Source organism: Desmodus rotundus, chromosome 3 (genome assembly GCF_022682495.2).
Source record: "Desmodus rotundus isolate HL8 chromosome 3, HLdesRot8A.1, whole genome shotgun sequence".
Classification (NCBI taxonomy): domain Eukaryota; kingdom Metazoa; phylum Chordata; class Mammalia; order Chiroptera; family Phyllostomidae; genus Desmodus; species Desmodus rotundus.
The window spans coordinates 32,446,716-32,462,106 of record NC_071389.1 but is presented as its reverse complement, the minus strand read 5'-3'; the positions used below and the strand labels follow the sequence as shown (position 1 = coordinate 32,462,106).

Here is a 15,391-nt window from a genome sequence, read left to right as displayed (position 1 = left end):
AGATCACCTTCTACTGCAGAGTCTCCCCTCTCACCATGAGGATGCATGGCGAAGTAGGGCAGAGAGGAGGCCTGATGGCAGCAGGTTCCTCTACTGACTTCGTAAAAGACAAACTCTTTGACTTTGGGTAAATCATTGTCCTTCTGTGCTGTTTTCATCATCTGTAGGATGAGAGGTTTGGACTCTAAGTTCTCTGAAGTCACTATTCTTGGTTTCCTGCTTCTACAGAATCTGTTTCCATTTTATAAGTCTATTTTAAGGTGTTTATTAAATTGCCAAGAAAAGAGGGAAAAAAACCCTTAAGGATGAAATTTTTCTATGCCAAGGAACAGAGTTTTTTATGTTACCTTTTTTTTTTTTTTTTGCATGCATAGCTCTGCTTTGCTTCTTCTGTGTCTGCCTTTTCATTCTGGTCACCCTCACAAGTTTTCTCAGTGGCAACAAGCACCCCCTGGCCATGGCCTTCCCTTTTCTTAACACCAAAGATAAGGATTTGCTCAAAAAGTTAAAACAAAGTGGACAGTGCTTGTCTCACTCCTATTCTAATAAATCTGTTTTGGGTTCTTGCTGTGACCTGTCCAAACAGAGAGGTAGAAGAGAAAAGGGTGCGTAGGTCCAGCTTGTTTAGCTTAGGGCACTTGGGCAGCCCCCTTGCTAAATATAAGCACCATGATGTCCCTCTATACTCTGCTTTCAGCTTCGTGAAAGTGTGCAGGCCACAATGAATGTTTCCTGGCAGACTCTTTCTTCCTTGGACATTGTGCATTTCAAGTGCAAATATGTACCTTGTTGTTTGTGCGGTTGAGGTGTACCTCCACCTAGGGAGTGGCTGAGAGTCAGAGGGATACAGAGTTTTGAAAATCTCATCTTTCAAGGTCATAGCAGCAGAGAAGGGTTGGCTTAGTTAAAAGAAGGTTCCTCTTGCCAAGAGTCCATGTTCCAGCTGTCTCCTAAGCTGACGAGTCTGGCTGCTAGAGGACCACAAAGTCCTTCCCTTGGTGGCTTGGAGTTATTGATAAGTGTTTTCACATTTCAACAGCAAATGTAAATCTATACGTTTATTGTATATGTCCCCATCCCCACCTTTCAGGAATCTTCTTTGCATCTTGTTCTATAAGAAACTAGGGGACAAGGTTTGGATTTTCCATTCAAGTACCCCTCACTCTACCCAAACCACAATCGGTGTTATCAGATGTATCAGCTAGCAGGAAGGAGAGTACAGCCTCCCAGATTTTACGTGGAGATGGTGATGGGACTTACCATATCTACTGAATGACAGACAATGTGCCAGGGGAATTGCATAGACTTTACACCAGGTTAGAATCCAGAGCATGACTTGGACTCTCACTTTCCTCTCTGAACCTCAGTTGACGCGTCTGTAAGAAAAGGGTAACAGCAACTACTTTCCAAGGGTATTCTGAGGATTGCATGTGAAGCACCTAGCATTACCAGGGACTAAGTAGGGAGCACAATAAATTTTGTCACTTGTCTCTTTCTCTCTTTTACATATATTGTCTCCTTCACTCCTCTCAAAAATCCTGAAAGATTTTTAGTTTCTCACTTCATAGATAAGAAAACTCAGTCTGTCCGGTTCTCCACTTTATCCCAAGTATTAAGCAGAGCTTCTGGCACAAAATAAGCCCTTAACAAATTGTTCATTAGTGCATGAGTGAACGAGTGAGTGAATGAGTGAGTGAATGAATGAATGAATGAATGAGGCAGTCATACAGGGGTTAAGAATCGTGCCCAAATTTTCACAGCTGGTATTCTAGATGAGTTAAGACACTAGGTGGGGCATCACAGAAAAGTTCATACAAGGAGACAAAAAAGAACCCAGAAATGGAAACAGAAAGGCATATCATAATTCATCCATTTTTATGATTGAGAACACTGCGTTTCACAATTCCAAAAGCGTGTTTTAAACATGCAAAATCTGAACATGATTCTAAAAGCAAACAATAAAACCCCAAACTTAAGACCCAAAATGCCATAAGATAAAAAATATAGATCATACTAAGATCCCAGCTTTCTTAAACAAGGCATACATACCACCCCAGTGCTGGACAATGAAGGGTGGTGGGAGCGTCTCTGCAGTAACACCACCCAGCATTCCATGGTGGGGGGGGGGGCACCTCACTGAAAAATAACTGGCTTCTCGGCATTCGTCCTTGTCGGTACCCTGTGACCTCCCAAAAGGAAGAGGTAGTAGAGGCTTTCTCAGAAGATGAGAATGAAAAAGATAACTGATGGTTTCTGGGGCCGACTGTGTGTGAGGCATTGTGCTCGTCAGGCACTCACAAACATAGTCTGGTAGACCCCCGTGAGCATCTATGAAACTCTACGTGACAGCTGAAAATCCTGTGAGTCACAGAGTTGCCCAAGGACCCATAGGATCTGGGCGATGGAGTAGTAATTGAGCCCGAATCTGAGTTCAAAGCCTCTGCACTTTTCACTGTTCATGTTGCCTTGGATCCTCTCCTGCGCCCCGCTCTCTCTCTAGATTGGGTCACAGAGCCATTGTCGGGTCTCAGTGACCAGAGACCATCTGATGGCCCAACAGTGTGGCGGATGCGTTAGCAGGGTGGACATGGGGTCCTGGCCAGTTACCTACTCTGCCTTTCAGTTGAGTTAAACTTCTTCCCAGACACTTCGTCCAGAGTCTCACCTACCCCTAAAAAACACCTCACTCTTAACTGATTATCTCTTTTCCCTCTGTTCTTGCTGTTTCTTCCCATGGTAATAAAGATATGCCTGATAGTGAAGAAGGGGAGGCAGAGTGTTGAAATTCTCCGCTCCAATTCGTCTGCCAACAGCACTAAAGGAATATATGAAAAAGAATTATCAGTGGAAAATATGTTGTATATTGTATATATGAGTCATTTTTCCATCATAATATAAAAACTTGGAGGTCAAGGACCTTTTTTGTTAGCATAATACGTGGCCCTATTGTGTTACTAAATAAAGAAACCGGTTTTGAGTAAATGAAAGAAAACTTTCTGTATACTATGTTTTTATATACACCATCTGCTACAACATAGGATGAAAATAGCAGTAAATTTAAGGGTGCTTTTTGAGAGAGTGCCTGCCATGGTCTCACCTGGACCAGTCAAGGTGGTCTGGACATTCCTAGAGAACCAGCATCTCACCTGTTGAAGATGAAGACCTCATCATCTCCCCATCCATGATAGAAGGGCACAGATCACCCTCACTGAGGCACAGGCCAGGCTCGGAGGGAGCCAGAATTGGGGTAGAGGAGTCCAGGGTTGGGGCTCTGGAGTCAAGTAGTCTGAGTTTCAATTCATCATTTACTCCTGTGTGATTTGGGGCAAGTTACCTAACATTTCTATGCTATTCCTGTGGTTACTCAACTTTCAAATGAGGCTAACACTAATAGTAGCTACCACCCAGGATGGTTCTGAGGATTAAATGAGAAATGCCCACAAAGCCTGGCATGAGGTAAGCATTCCGCAGTGGTTCACTGCTATTATTCCTCCAAGTAATAGTGGGAAAAATGGGGTGGAGGGGGGTGACACTTTTCACGGAGACATCTCTGACTGGAGCTCTCTGGTCCTCTTTTGTTCTGGCTCAAAGGGGCATCTACCAGGCCGTGCTCTAACAGGTGATTCCCAACAGATTCCAGATGCTGGCCGCCAACAGCGGGTATAAGACTGTAGAAACCTGCTTGAGCAGTTAGAAACCTCAGAGTGTTTGAAAAGTTCAAAGTCTCAAGAGTAAGGTGGGCATGATTTAAGCAACCCCAGATAACATAGTCATATAATCAGTATTCACAGAATCATTAGCTACTCAAGTTAGGGATGCTGAGAATGACAGATGTTGGACTTTTCCATAAGGTCTAGTTGTCACGTTTCTAGACCTCCAGGGAAGAGGGGAGCAGAGCAGAGATTAATTCCCATAGTCAGTTCAGCTGCCGTCTGCCTTACTAGGAAACAGGTAAGGCCTTGAATCAGGAAGCGGAAGTCTTCTCCATGGGACTATTAACATCTCATGTCACCTCTCTAACTCTTAGTGTCCTCATCTATAAACTAGAGAAAATAGTCCCAACCTCATGAGGTGTTTTGAAAACATTAAAGAAGTTAATACTGTAAAGCAACCAGTACAGTTCCTACCACAGAAATCACTAATTGTTTATTCCATTTTCATTCATTTTCTCTGATTTTATACTGCATTTATGATGTGAATAGGAGACAATTCTTAAAATCAGAGTTGTTTATGGTTTGCTCTGCACTTCTAGGATGACTTAACTCTGAATGAATGTTCTCTTTTGTGCCTCTGACCTCGAATGGTAGCTCAGAGTTACCAAGCAAAAGCCTAAGAGTGAGTGACAAAGTGGGGTCCACTCTGGCCTCAGGAAGGCCTGTAAAAAGCACCCATTCTGAGCCATGGGTGCTTGAGATGAGCAGAGAGGTAACCAGAGAACTAGCAAGTGGTCTTTGAAGGAAGGTTGGTTGCCCTGTTACCTCCCAAATAATGTTGAAATTATCTGAAGACAAGAGGAGGCGGTGATCATCCCGAGTCAATGATCTCCAGCCAGCAGCAAGGCGAAAAGGGAGTCTAGCCTTAGGATGAGGTGAAACAACACGGCCCCCTCTTGTTTCCGAGAGGACCGTGGGCTGTGTCGGTGAGGTTCCTGATGCTGTTATGTCGTCACCGGTATCAGAGCATGCCGTCTGTGTGGTTGTCAACTTGGCTGCTTTTCTGCTGTGTGCAGTTTTCTGTGATTATTTCTATTTTATTCTCTCTTTATATTCAGGAAAACATTTTGAAAATGTCAGCCTGTGTGGTGGTACTAAGTGAAAACTACAAAAGGAACTTTTATTGATTTAGGGGCCAAGTTGTGGAAGCCAGGCATGTGGGGATAGGGGAGCAGAGATGTATGCCCAAGTGGAAGGCGAGACTCAGGGGAACAAAGCAAAGCTGTTGGGACACCTCTCCTTTCTCACCTTTGGGGGCACTCATTCAACAGGGGTTTGTTTGGAGTCCCCCATGTGCCAGGCAAGGTGCGAGGAAACAACTGTGAGGAAAACAGATAGGGTTTTTTTTCCTAGTGGAGTTTTAGATCTAGTGGCAAAGACAGACAATAATAGAATAAGTATCTATTATATGCTATGCAAAACCCCATAAAGAGTAATGTAAGGAACTGTGCAATATGTACCGGGAACCTGAGCTAACCTGTGGAGGGGAATGGGAGGAGGAAAACGGGGAGGACTTTCCTGAGGAAGTGACACTTCAGCTGAAAAAGAAATAACAAAATGAGTTAATTTAATAAGGGAAACCAGAAGTAGCTTCTCAAACTAATTGAGCCCTAATTGAAACTCATAATTGAGGCAAGTTGAATTCTTCCAATTTACATGTTGTTCCCTTGTGACAGTCTCTTCTATTCATACATTTCTTTTGGTCTTCAACCACTGGGAACTCATTTGCTTGTGTTGCTTATGCAGAGTATATACAATCAGTGCTCATATCCGAAGGTTTCCATGGATTTAACCAACACTGGATGGAAAAGTATTTTCAGTCCGTGGTTGGGAATCCTTTCACGCAGAGGGCTGACTGTATGAATGTTCTGTGCCATTTTATATAAGGGACTTGAGACTCTGTGGCTGGTCCAATCCCTAGGGATACTGAGAGAGGACTGTACTGGTCCTGGAGTAAAATGCCTGGATTCAGATCACTCGTGTGACCACCTCCTATGTGTGACTCACATGAGAACATAACATAGCTAAGATGTGATTGGTTGAATTTGATTGTGGTCCGCATAATCTGAACATCAAGCCAAGATTCACATTCACAAATTCTGGTCGCTGTAAATGCTTCTGTACTTTTATGTTTTATATAGTGCACATAGGCCTTTATTTCTTCTGAGAAAATACCCAACAAAGTCAGTTTGAAAGAATGACTTGTGTTTGTGGCTCCAAGCACAATATCTTGGAAATGTTTGCTGCAAGTTTAGGCAAGACCAGCAGCCTCAGAGACTCTTGAAAGTGTAAGATCTGAAAGTTTCTTTGGTGACCGTGACCTGTGCTCACAGGCTCTCGTTGAAAGAGAATGGCGCTTGCATGGAAGCATTCTAGGGTGTTTATTGGATAATTATTAGTGTTGTTCAGCTCATTATATTCAATTTACTTCAACAAATTTTATTGGGCACCCTACTCACAGCATAGGTATTAGAGCTCTCCTAATAATAACTCTAATAATAATGATGATGACAATAATAATAGCAACTATCATTTATTGAAGACTCACCATGTGTTAAGTACTGTGCCAAGCATTTTACATGAATTACCTCATTTAACCCTCATGACAACCCTATGAAGTCATATGTATTAATATTCCCATGAAGAAAGTGAGGCTTGAAGAGATTAGGAAACTTGCCCATAGCATAGACTTAGTAAGGACAGGCCTTACTTACTGGGCCAGGATTTGGATCCAGGGCCTGAGATTACAATAAATTATCTTCTTTGCACATTAGTATGTCATGTTTCAGATGAATATTATACCCCAGAGACATTTCAGAGCCCTGCGTATTTCCCCTGAAAGTAATATCTATGCCTGTGGAGCATTTCCTACATGACTAGCGTGTTACCTTAAAATCTTCCTATTCAACGGAGTGGAATATTTTTTAAGCTCAGGTGATCCTGATACACAGAGAGGGTCAAAAACTTCTGCCCCAATTCTTACAACACCTTCAGAAGATAAGTTTTAATAGCCCCATTTTACAGGTAAGAAAACTGAGGCCCAAGGAGGTGAACTGTCTCACCCAAAGTCAGAGCAAAGATGAGGCAAAACCAAAGCCCACATTCCATTAGCCCTCCAAGCTGTCACCTACATGACAAATGGCATTCCCTCTAACTCTAGGTGATGTTCACTGGCCTTCAGCCTGTATTCAACATGTAACTTCTCTTCCTTTCCTTCCTTCCTCCTAACTATTCTCCCTTTCTTCCCCTATCTGAAACTGCACAACCAAACTTAACCAGATCTCATGATCTAGGGGTTCACATGGATGTACTGGGTTGACACCTTGGCTTTGAGGTGATAGCACCCAGCTCAGGGGAACGCCCACCACCATGGGCCTCCCAATAGTTCCAGATCCTGCTAACCATGTATCAACATTTCTTCCTTAAGTTAACCCAGGAAGACAGTGGTCCTAAGCTGCACAGCAAGTTACTTTTCCGGGCAAAATTTAAAAATAAACAAATAAATAAACACTTTAAAAAGCAAATACTTGAAAAGTCAAATTAAATATCACAGACGGGGAAAAAAGCAAAATCATGAAAAAATGTGGTCAATCATTAGCAGAGAGGTTGAAAAGACACGCTCCAATTGCTTTAAAAATTTACAGAATCCAGGTCTCCTTAAAATAGTTTTGCAAAGTACACTGAGAATTCCATGCAGTAATGTGAAACACAAGTCCCGCTGCTGCCACTGAACATGCTTCAGCTGGCTAAACCAGAGGAGCTTGACATTAACCCAAGGCTCTGCAGAACTCAACAGGAAAGCACAATGGAGATGCAGTCGCAAAGCCGCCCCAGATGTGTACATTTTCTGCTCCACTAAAATAACTTGGATGAGAGGCAAAGCACATTTGGCCCGCAGAAAGAGGAAGTTAGGAGAGGGCCAAGAAGAGGACAGTCAGCCTCATCCTAGGCCTCCCATTCCCCAGTCTTGCCTTCCCTCTAAACCTTCCCCTGCATGGCTTCTAGTCTAAAAGTCTCAAATGCAAATATGACTCCAAGCTTTCCAGGACTCCTCAGAGCCAAACTGCTTCTCCATAAGTCTCAGTGTTCTTAACTCCGTCCTGGGGTTAAGACCTACTTCAAGGGTTGGTGGGAAATTAATTGAGATACACTTGGTGCCTGGTATGCAAGGTTCATAGTATGCTTTGGAAGAAAAGTAGATACCACGATTATCATCACTGAACCCATGTCATATTGGGAGAGACAGGTAAAGGACATGAAGATGTCTGGGCAGAAGACAGATAATTTCTAAGGAGAGAGGATCCCAAGCTTTACTGTATCTGAAAGGCTGACATGAGACTCTTGGTGGTGGACCTAGTATGGCAGCTAGAAGGTGTAAGATTCTGCCTCAGTGTAAGTAAGAAAGGTCTTTTCAATAGTCAGTCAGTAGTTTCCCAAAATTAAGGGGTGATAGTCAACTTCCTGACGTTAGAACTGTATGAGAGGTATCTGGTGACCATTTGGCAGGGATACTGAAGAGGGGATTCAACCATGATTTGGTTGAACCTGACGTTTTTAACCACCACTGAAATCTGGGCTTTTGGATGGCCTTTCCTTGCCAATCAGTGAATCATCAACATCTTGAGTTTCTGGTATGTGGGAAGCCTGGGGCCATGGTCTCTGGATCAAGGAGGTACTCCGCCGGTTTCCACTAGAGCAGAAGCATTTAGGAGCTTCTCCATGAAGCTCTATTCAAAGACTGTGAGAGTCACACAGGAAGCAGAAGCTCTGGGTGTCTTTCTGTTGGTCTGAGGCTGCCCAAGAGTTTCTTTGAGTATCCTGTACCTGACAATCCTTCCCGAAAATCCACTCTGCGAACCTACCTGCAAAATGTATTGAGTCTGTGTTTACTCTGTTGGCACTCGTTTCGTTGTTCGTTCTTTTCTTCTTTCTCAGTTCTTGGGAAACAGAACTGCCCCCTTATAAGAATTATCTACAGTGACTTGGGTGGGGAATTTGAACTTCAGGACGCATGGTATTTATTACATTCGTGAATGTGAGTCTGTCTTACAAGGAGTAGAGTCAGTGTTCTGCCCTTTGGCCACTGGGAGTGGGAAAGACAGAGTTGGGATTCAGCTTCAACCCTGAAAAGAAAAGGTAGAGTTTTGGTGGGGGGTGGGGGGTGGGGGGGTGGAAGGAACATGCAAAAAGGTTTGCTATTCATGCTCTCTGTGTCTTTCTTTAATGCATTTGGTCTATAAGCCTCTACTCCCCAGTCCTGTGCTAGGAGCCTGGGATGTTGAAGTTACTCAGCCTTTTTGTCACCCTCAAAGAGCTCATTCTAATAAGGGAAGATAAAAGGTTCAGGGACAAAACAGTAGAAAGAGACTGCCAGTGCTTGAGGAGAGTCGGTGGTTAAAGAAGGCTCCACAAAGGAGATGGCATTTGAGCTGGTCTTCAGGGGAAGCTGAGGTCACCGTGTACCCCAGGAAGAAATACTTCCCAAGATGAGGACAGAGCAAACACAAAGGCTTCGGACCTCATAAAACATGCTATCTTGGGAAATGTCAAATAGGTCACTGCATCTGAAGTGTACTGTGTCCAGGAAGGTGGTAAGAGACTGGTAACATAGTGTATTTTAGGTTCACCCTCATTTAGATGGGATAGGTGGTTGGCCATGTCGCTACTTGACATTATTTTGCAAACATAGTTTGGAGCTTCTTGGACTTGTGTTAAATACGGCCAGCTCTGCATACTCACATCCTGCTTGTGAGTTATCATAAGTCTTACTACATAACACTTCCCCTGAGTGGCCACAGCAATGTGTCCTTAAAATAAAATCTCACTTAAGATCAGTCCAAAGAAACCATAGTTACGCAGGTACATCTGCTGGAACAACAGAGTGGCTCCTCTTTTTTCCACAAGCATGTGGGGCAATGTAGGACGCACACCTGCATCAGGACAACGTACGGCCATGTCTGACTGTCCCTGCATCTGTGCCAGAGGCCTGGTTTAAGGGAACTTGACCTGACCTGTATGTTCGGATCTGGGAGGTGTCTGTTGATGGGGTTCATCTGTATAACACATTTCCTAAATCACAGTGAAATAACTGGGGGGTTTTGGTTTATCTACTTCATCATTAGTGTAGCTGATCTGAAATGTAAGCACAGTGCTTTTAAAAGAGAGTAATGTCTACTGCTTTCTGATTAAAAGTCACACCTGCTTACTGTCGAAAATAGTTAAATATAGATCTATAAATGTAAAACACAATGGTAAGCAAAACCGCCCACCACTATTACTATTAACGAACAACATTTTGGTGCATTTATTTTCATTTTTCTTACAGGTTGAGTTCAAGATGAATTAAAAATATATATAACACTTAATTGAGGCTGCCATTTCCATTAAGCATTCCTGCATGAGAATATTTTCTTACTATAACATAAATACTTTTTTAATATTCCAAGACCAGATTATAAGGGTTTTGAGGACAGTGAAGGTGTATTATTCATATAGGGACCTAATTTTGGCACAGGGAGCCAACACAGAAGCTCAAGTTCTGCCACACTAACACGTGAAGGAATCCGTGTGCTTGCCCTGCCCATCTGCACTACCAGCACCCACCCCAGAGTCTGGCCTGCAGTACACATCTAGTGAATACTGGTTGCCTGAATAAATGAGTGAGTGAGTGGATGGCTGGGTGAATGTGGATTTTTATTTATTATTCTTCACCCAAAATTCATTGACTCTCTTAAGTGCCAGGTCTGAGCTAGGCACTCCTTATATCTGGGGATGTAAGTAGCCATATTTGATACAAAGTCTACCCACCGTCCCAGAGGCGTCCCCGTGAGGGTGCTGACCCCCTTTGACGTGTCGTGGCCTTCCCATGAATGTGGCACCCAGTTGCCCTCTTTCTGGGAACACCTAAAACCTTCCTGGACCTCTCCTGCCTGTGATGTCAGGAACAGAGCAAAGACTGCTATTTCACCGTCTCACTCTTGAATTCTTCAAGGTGTTCCAGAAATGCCCAGCTAGCCCTGGTCTTGCCTTCCTCAGAACACCCCTCCACGTCCCACTCCATTCCAACCGGTCCCAGTTAAGAGACGTGAAGGTTGTGGAGGGATACTGACTCCAGGGGAGAGGGGCGTCACTGCTGCCCCAGCGGGGAGCAGCCCTCCACTATCCTTCCGCCACCCCAGCCAGCTGGTCCAACTGGAAATCCCAGATAAGTCCCAGTGCTGGTCAGAACTAGTTTGGCAGCTCTGTGGAAACAGCCCCCAGAACTGGCAGCGAGAGCTGGCAGTTTTGCAAAAGAGAGGAGAAAGAAAAAAAAAAGAAAGAACTATAAGGGCCGAGAGGAGTGGCTAAAATATTTGAAACACTCCAAAATTCTGCTCGCTTGCAAGTGCAAGTTTAAAGTTAGGGATTCAAACGAGATCGCCTCCCCCCACACACACATCATTTTCCCACACTGTCTCCTCTCCTTTGCAATGCCCTTTTCTGTTGTTGCAATGCAATTTGTTTTGCAGGGCGATTGTTGAAGCAATATAATCCTGCCCGCAGCAACTTTCAGTCAAAGCACTCTTTCAGCAATGCTATTGTTATTATTATTATTATTGCAATTCAATCTCTCAGCCCTTTCCCCTCCCTACTCCAAACGCGCTCCGGCTGTGATTGCTCGGGTCTGACTTTGCGAGTGGCAGTGCGCTTCCAAACCCCTCTCGTCCGCCCCCCGCCCCCCATTCCCCTCCCTCTCTTTTCCGCGCCCAGACCAGAGCAGCCGATTGGCAGAGCGGTGCTTTCGGGAACAATAACAGTGGGGGGACCCGGGGGTTGGGGAGCCGCCCCCGCCCCCCGGCCCAGCAGCGCAGTTCTTGTCCCCAGCCGGGTCCCCACCTCAGTGCCCGCCCCGGGCCCGCCCCCGGCGCCCACCATGTACGCCTTTGTGCGGTTCCTGGAGGACAACGTCTGCTACGCGCTGCCGGTGTCGTGCGTGCGCGACTTCAGCCCCCGCTCACGGCTGGATTTTGACAACCAGAAGGTGTACGCTGTGTACCGGGGCCCGGAGGAGCTGGGCGCCGGGCCGGAGAGCCCCCCGCGCGCCCCCCGCGACTGGGGTGCGCTGCTGCTCCACAAGGCCCAGATCCTGGCGCTGGCAGGTGAGCGAATAGGCTGGGAGGGATGGTGGGACCGGGCGGGGGCCAGGACCTAGGGCGGGGGCCGGGCTCCTGGGCGGAGGGGGCCGGCGTGAGCCACTGCTCGCTCAGGCCCCCTCCTCCTGCCTCCTAGGCTTTTCTTTGGGGTGCTGGGTATCTCTAAAAGGCCAGACCAGTTAAAAATTCCGGATGGTCCCCTTTGTCTTCCCTGCCTCCCGACATAGCGCTGTCAATCTGTCTTCTTCTCTGTCTGTGTCTGTCTACTCTTTCTGTTTCTGTTCTCCCGTCTCTTCACTTTACCTTTCTCTCCCTGCCTGTTTGTACCTTCATTTCTCTGTCTCCCACCTCACTCAGTTCCTTCTCTCTCTGCTCCTCCAGTCCCCTTAAGTTTCGCTAGCTAGCTGTCTCTCTCCGGTTAAGGCCCTTGGTACTTCCTGGGAGTGAGGAAGCAAGGTGGATATTGTCAGACTCATTTAGATGGGAGTTCCTCTCAACAGGGGGAAGCTATGACATCCTTGTCCCAACCGGGCCATCACTGGACAGGATGAGGAGGCCTTGATCACTGGGCACCACTCTCTCCCGCCTCTCCCTGGCCAGGTGGTGGAGGTAAGGAGGTAGTGGCCCTCAGCTTCCCTCAGCCTCCACACCCCTCTTGAATCTCCTAGAAGGCTCCCTAATGAGAGTCCAGGGCCGGGAAAGTGTTGTGTCTAGATCATATTAAGACCAGACCTCCCATGCCTGCTTTCTCAGGGCCCCGAAAAATAGACAAGGCAGGTGGTCTCATTCCCACTTGACAGATGAGGACACTAAGATTCAGTAATGATAGGACAAGAAACTGCCCCTTCAACCTCCTACACCAAGTTCTTTCTGCCATGCTGAGCAACCTTTTCCTTTGTGAAGAGAAGGCAGTGCACCCTCTTTCCCAGCTAGTTGTAGGAGGCTTGGGTATAGACATAAAAGAAAGAGGGAAGTATCACTTCCGTTTTGGGGGTACAACCATTTAGCTGCTGGTGGTAAGGATGTACCTTAGAGTGGGCAGAGACAGTAAGCCACCCTGCCCCCCAGCTTGGAAGGGAAAACCAGGGGTTAGGAACTGAATAAAGGTATTGCTAGTATTGTGTAGTTTTGAGACCTTTCCTGTTTTTTCCAACTCCCTTTGCCTTCTCACATTTAGCCTAACAGATGAATCCAGCATGTATTCTATTTAAATTTGGCAGATAAGGAAACTGTGGCTCAAAATTAAGAAGTGACTTGTCCAGGGTCCCATGGCAAATTAGCAGTAGATTTGAGCTCTGGCTTATGAGTCGTTCCTTTCCACCACCTCCTGTTGCCTCTGGAAAGCAGGTTTGCGGGTGTGGAGGGGTGGAAGCAGCACTGGCACCTGGAGCCCTTTTTGGATCCTTGCCACCTCTCACACAAACCTGGGGCTCGGGTGTAGATCCACTCACAACACCTGGGGGCACCTGGGGCCAGAAAGGCAGAATGAGGGAAGGTTTGTAGAAAAGAAAAACCTTTGTGGCTGATTAGGTTTTATTTTGTTTGCTTGCTTTTAATTACCTGAGAGAAGGGATTAGGAGTTAATTCCCCAGAAGTACAAACCCCAGGAAGTTGTAACTGGATTATAACCTTAGTTTCCCTTTGGCTCAAAAAAAGAAAGTTTGCTTCTTGATTGCATTAGACTCCTAGACCTGGAAGGGCCTTAGAAGAGGGGAAGTGATGTGGGTCTTGAGTCCGTGGTTTGTGTGCGTCTTCGCTTGTAATAGCTGTTTTCCTCTTTCAGAGCGATTATTCGTCCATTTATTCACTCAGCAAGTGTAAACGCTGCACTTGGCCCTTGAAGCACTGCTCAGAGGCTTGCTTAGGCCACGGGCAGCCCCACAGACTCTGATTTTAACAATCAGTGGAAGTCTGCATAAGTAAGACACGTGTAGTCATTGGTCTGAGGACTATGAATCTTGAATCTATGGACAGTTCATTCTCTACGTTGGAATACTGATGAATCTCTGGGTTTCTACAAATAAACTAACAAACCAACCAACCTGGGCAACACCTGGAAATGGTCAGAGTGGGGCCAGAGAAGAAGTGTGGCGCCAGTTTGAGCAAAATGAGTCACAAAGCACTCTCCCCCACCTCGCTTCCATTTTTTCCTCGGGAGGAGAAAGGGGAAAGAAAAGAAACAAACAAACAACTTGAGGCTGGCAGGCCACATTTCGAATTCCAAACAGCTGGTTAATTTTTACACTGGAGCTGCTGCCCTGGCTGCAGACCTGATTGGAAGAGCCAGGGTGGGTGTGGGGGTTCGTTCCTCCAGGAGGGACGCTCCTGTGTGTCTTGAGAGCCCATCTCCATGCGAAAGGGGTGGCTCTGAGAATTGCTTGCAGTGACATCATCCCAGAGAGCTCATTTCTGCCATCTCCTAGATGTAAATACCACTGTGTTGTGGCACCAGATGCGAGGAGGGGAGCCCTCAAGGGGAAGCAGAGATGGCTTTGGTTTGAGTTAGCCAGGAGCAGTTAAACCCTGTCTGGCACCAACAGCCTGGCTTCAGAGCCAGGTTCAGGGCCACTTTATAGCCTTTGGTGAGAAGTGTGTTACCTTCCTGACTATTTGCCCAGGCCAACCCAGAGCTACTTGCAAATGTACCTCTTCTTGTCCCCAGGAAATGTCAAAGCCAGCTGCCGTGGAACTTTGCATTTTTCCAGCTCACGGTAGTTTACACTGTGGTTTTGGTGTGTGTCAGACCCTGGGGTATAACCCCACTCTTACTGTTTCAGTTCAAGAGGAGAAGAAAAACACCTTTATTGACAGTCTTACTATATAGCTGTTCATTATTTCTGTTAGTTCTCCCTGTGACCCTGTGGGTAGAGATGGCTATTGCTATTATTTCCATTTTATGGGGGAGGACACTGAGACTCAGAGACTTGCCTGCAGTGTGCAGTTAGTAAATGACAAAGCCAGGCTTGGTGGCCAGGTCTTCCAGTGCCAGGCCCCCGCGTGGCAGTCTCCTTTGTAAAGTAGCTGATATTCCCACTCGCCCCACAGCAGGCAGAAAAGAGTGAAAGGAAATGGAAGAACTGTCCATGAAGCTTGCAGTTCAAGACAAGTTTCGAGCCAGAGGAACTTTACTTTCTGAGCTCTCAGGTCCAATCTGCTCTTCCTCTTCTCCTCTTACCCGCCTCCCTCCTACAGCACACACACACCTGGCCCTCCCCTCCAGTCTCTATTTTCCTGAAGAAATCTCAAAGGAGCTCCCATTCTCCATGGAGGGTCCACTAACTCAGGGTATGACTCGGCTTACCCTTGCACTGTAGTCTCTCCTGACTCTCATTTATTTGCCAAGCAGGTTGTGGAAGTGAGTGCCACCCATTTGGAGAGCTCACCACTATCTAGCTGCAATTCAGCCTGCTACTGGGGCTCATGGTATTGAATTCTGTGTTTTTTACGGGGCCAAAGCTGGTTTCTCTAGACCCAGAATCTTAAAACTCGATGCCATGCCGTCCAGGTACCTGTCCCGTGTTGTTGTTGTTCGGGTGTGCTCAATTC

General features: G+C 46.0%; 2 protein-coding genes across 9 annotated transcripts in view; both read left to right on the top strand.

The window, feature by feature from the left end:
- Window positions 1-15,391, top strand: part of AGBL4 (AGBL carboxypeptidase 4) — a 1,086,758-nt gene that overhangs the window by 838,079 nt on the left and 233,288 nt on the right. The window lies entirely within an intron of this gene.
- The window catches only part of BEND5 (BEN domain containing 5), a 48,309-nt gene continuing 44,004 nt past the window's right edge, over window positions 11,087-15,391 (top strand). For 2 of the 6 annotated variants that reach the window (XM_045204179.2, XM_071220918.1), the window contains exons 1-2: window positions 11,713-11,851; window positions 12,346-12,454. Coding sequence is in view for 2 of the 6 variants with exons in the window: in XM_045204178.3 (XP_045060113.1) it covers window positions 11,626-11,851 (226 nt within the window). In the remaining 4 variants the exon portion in view is untranslated. Of the gene's footprint in view, window positions 11,852-12,345; window positions 12,455-15,391 lie in introns of all 6 variants that reach the window. The other 4 variants (XM_024571131.4, XM_071220917.1, XM_045204178.3 and 1 more) reach the window with 3 other exon arrangements.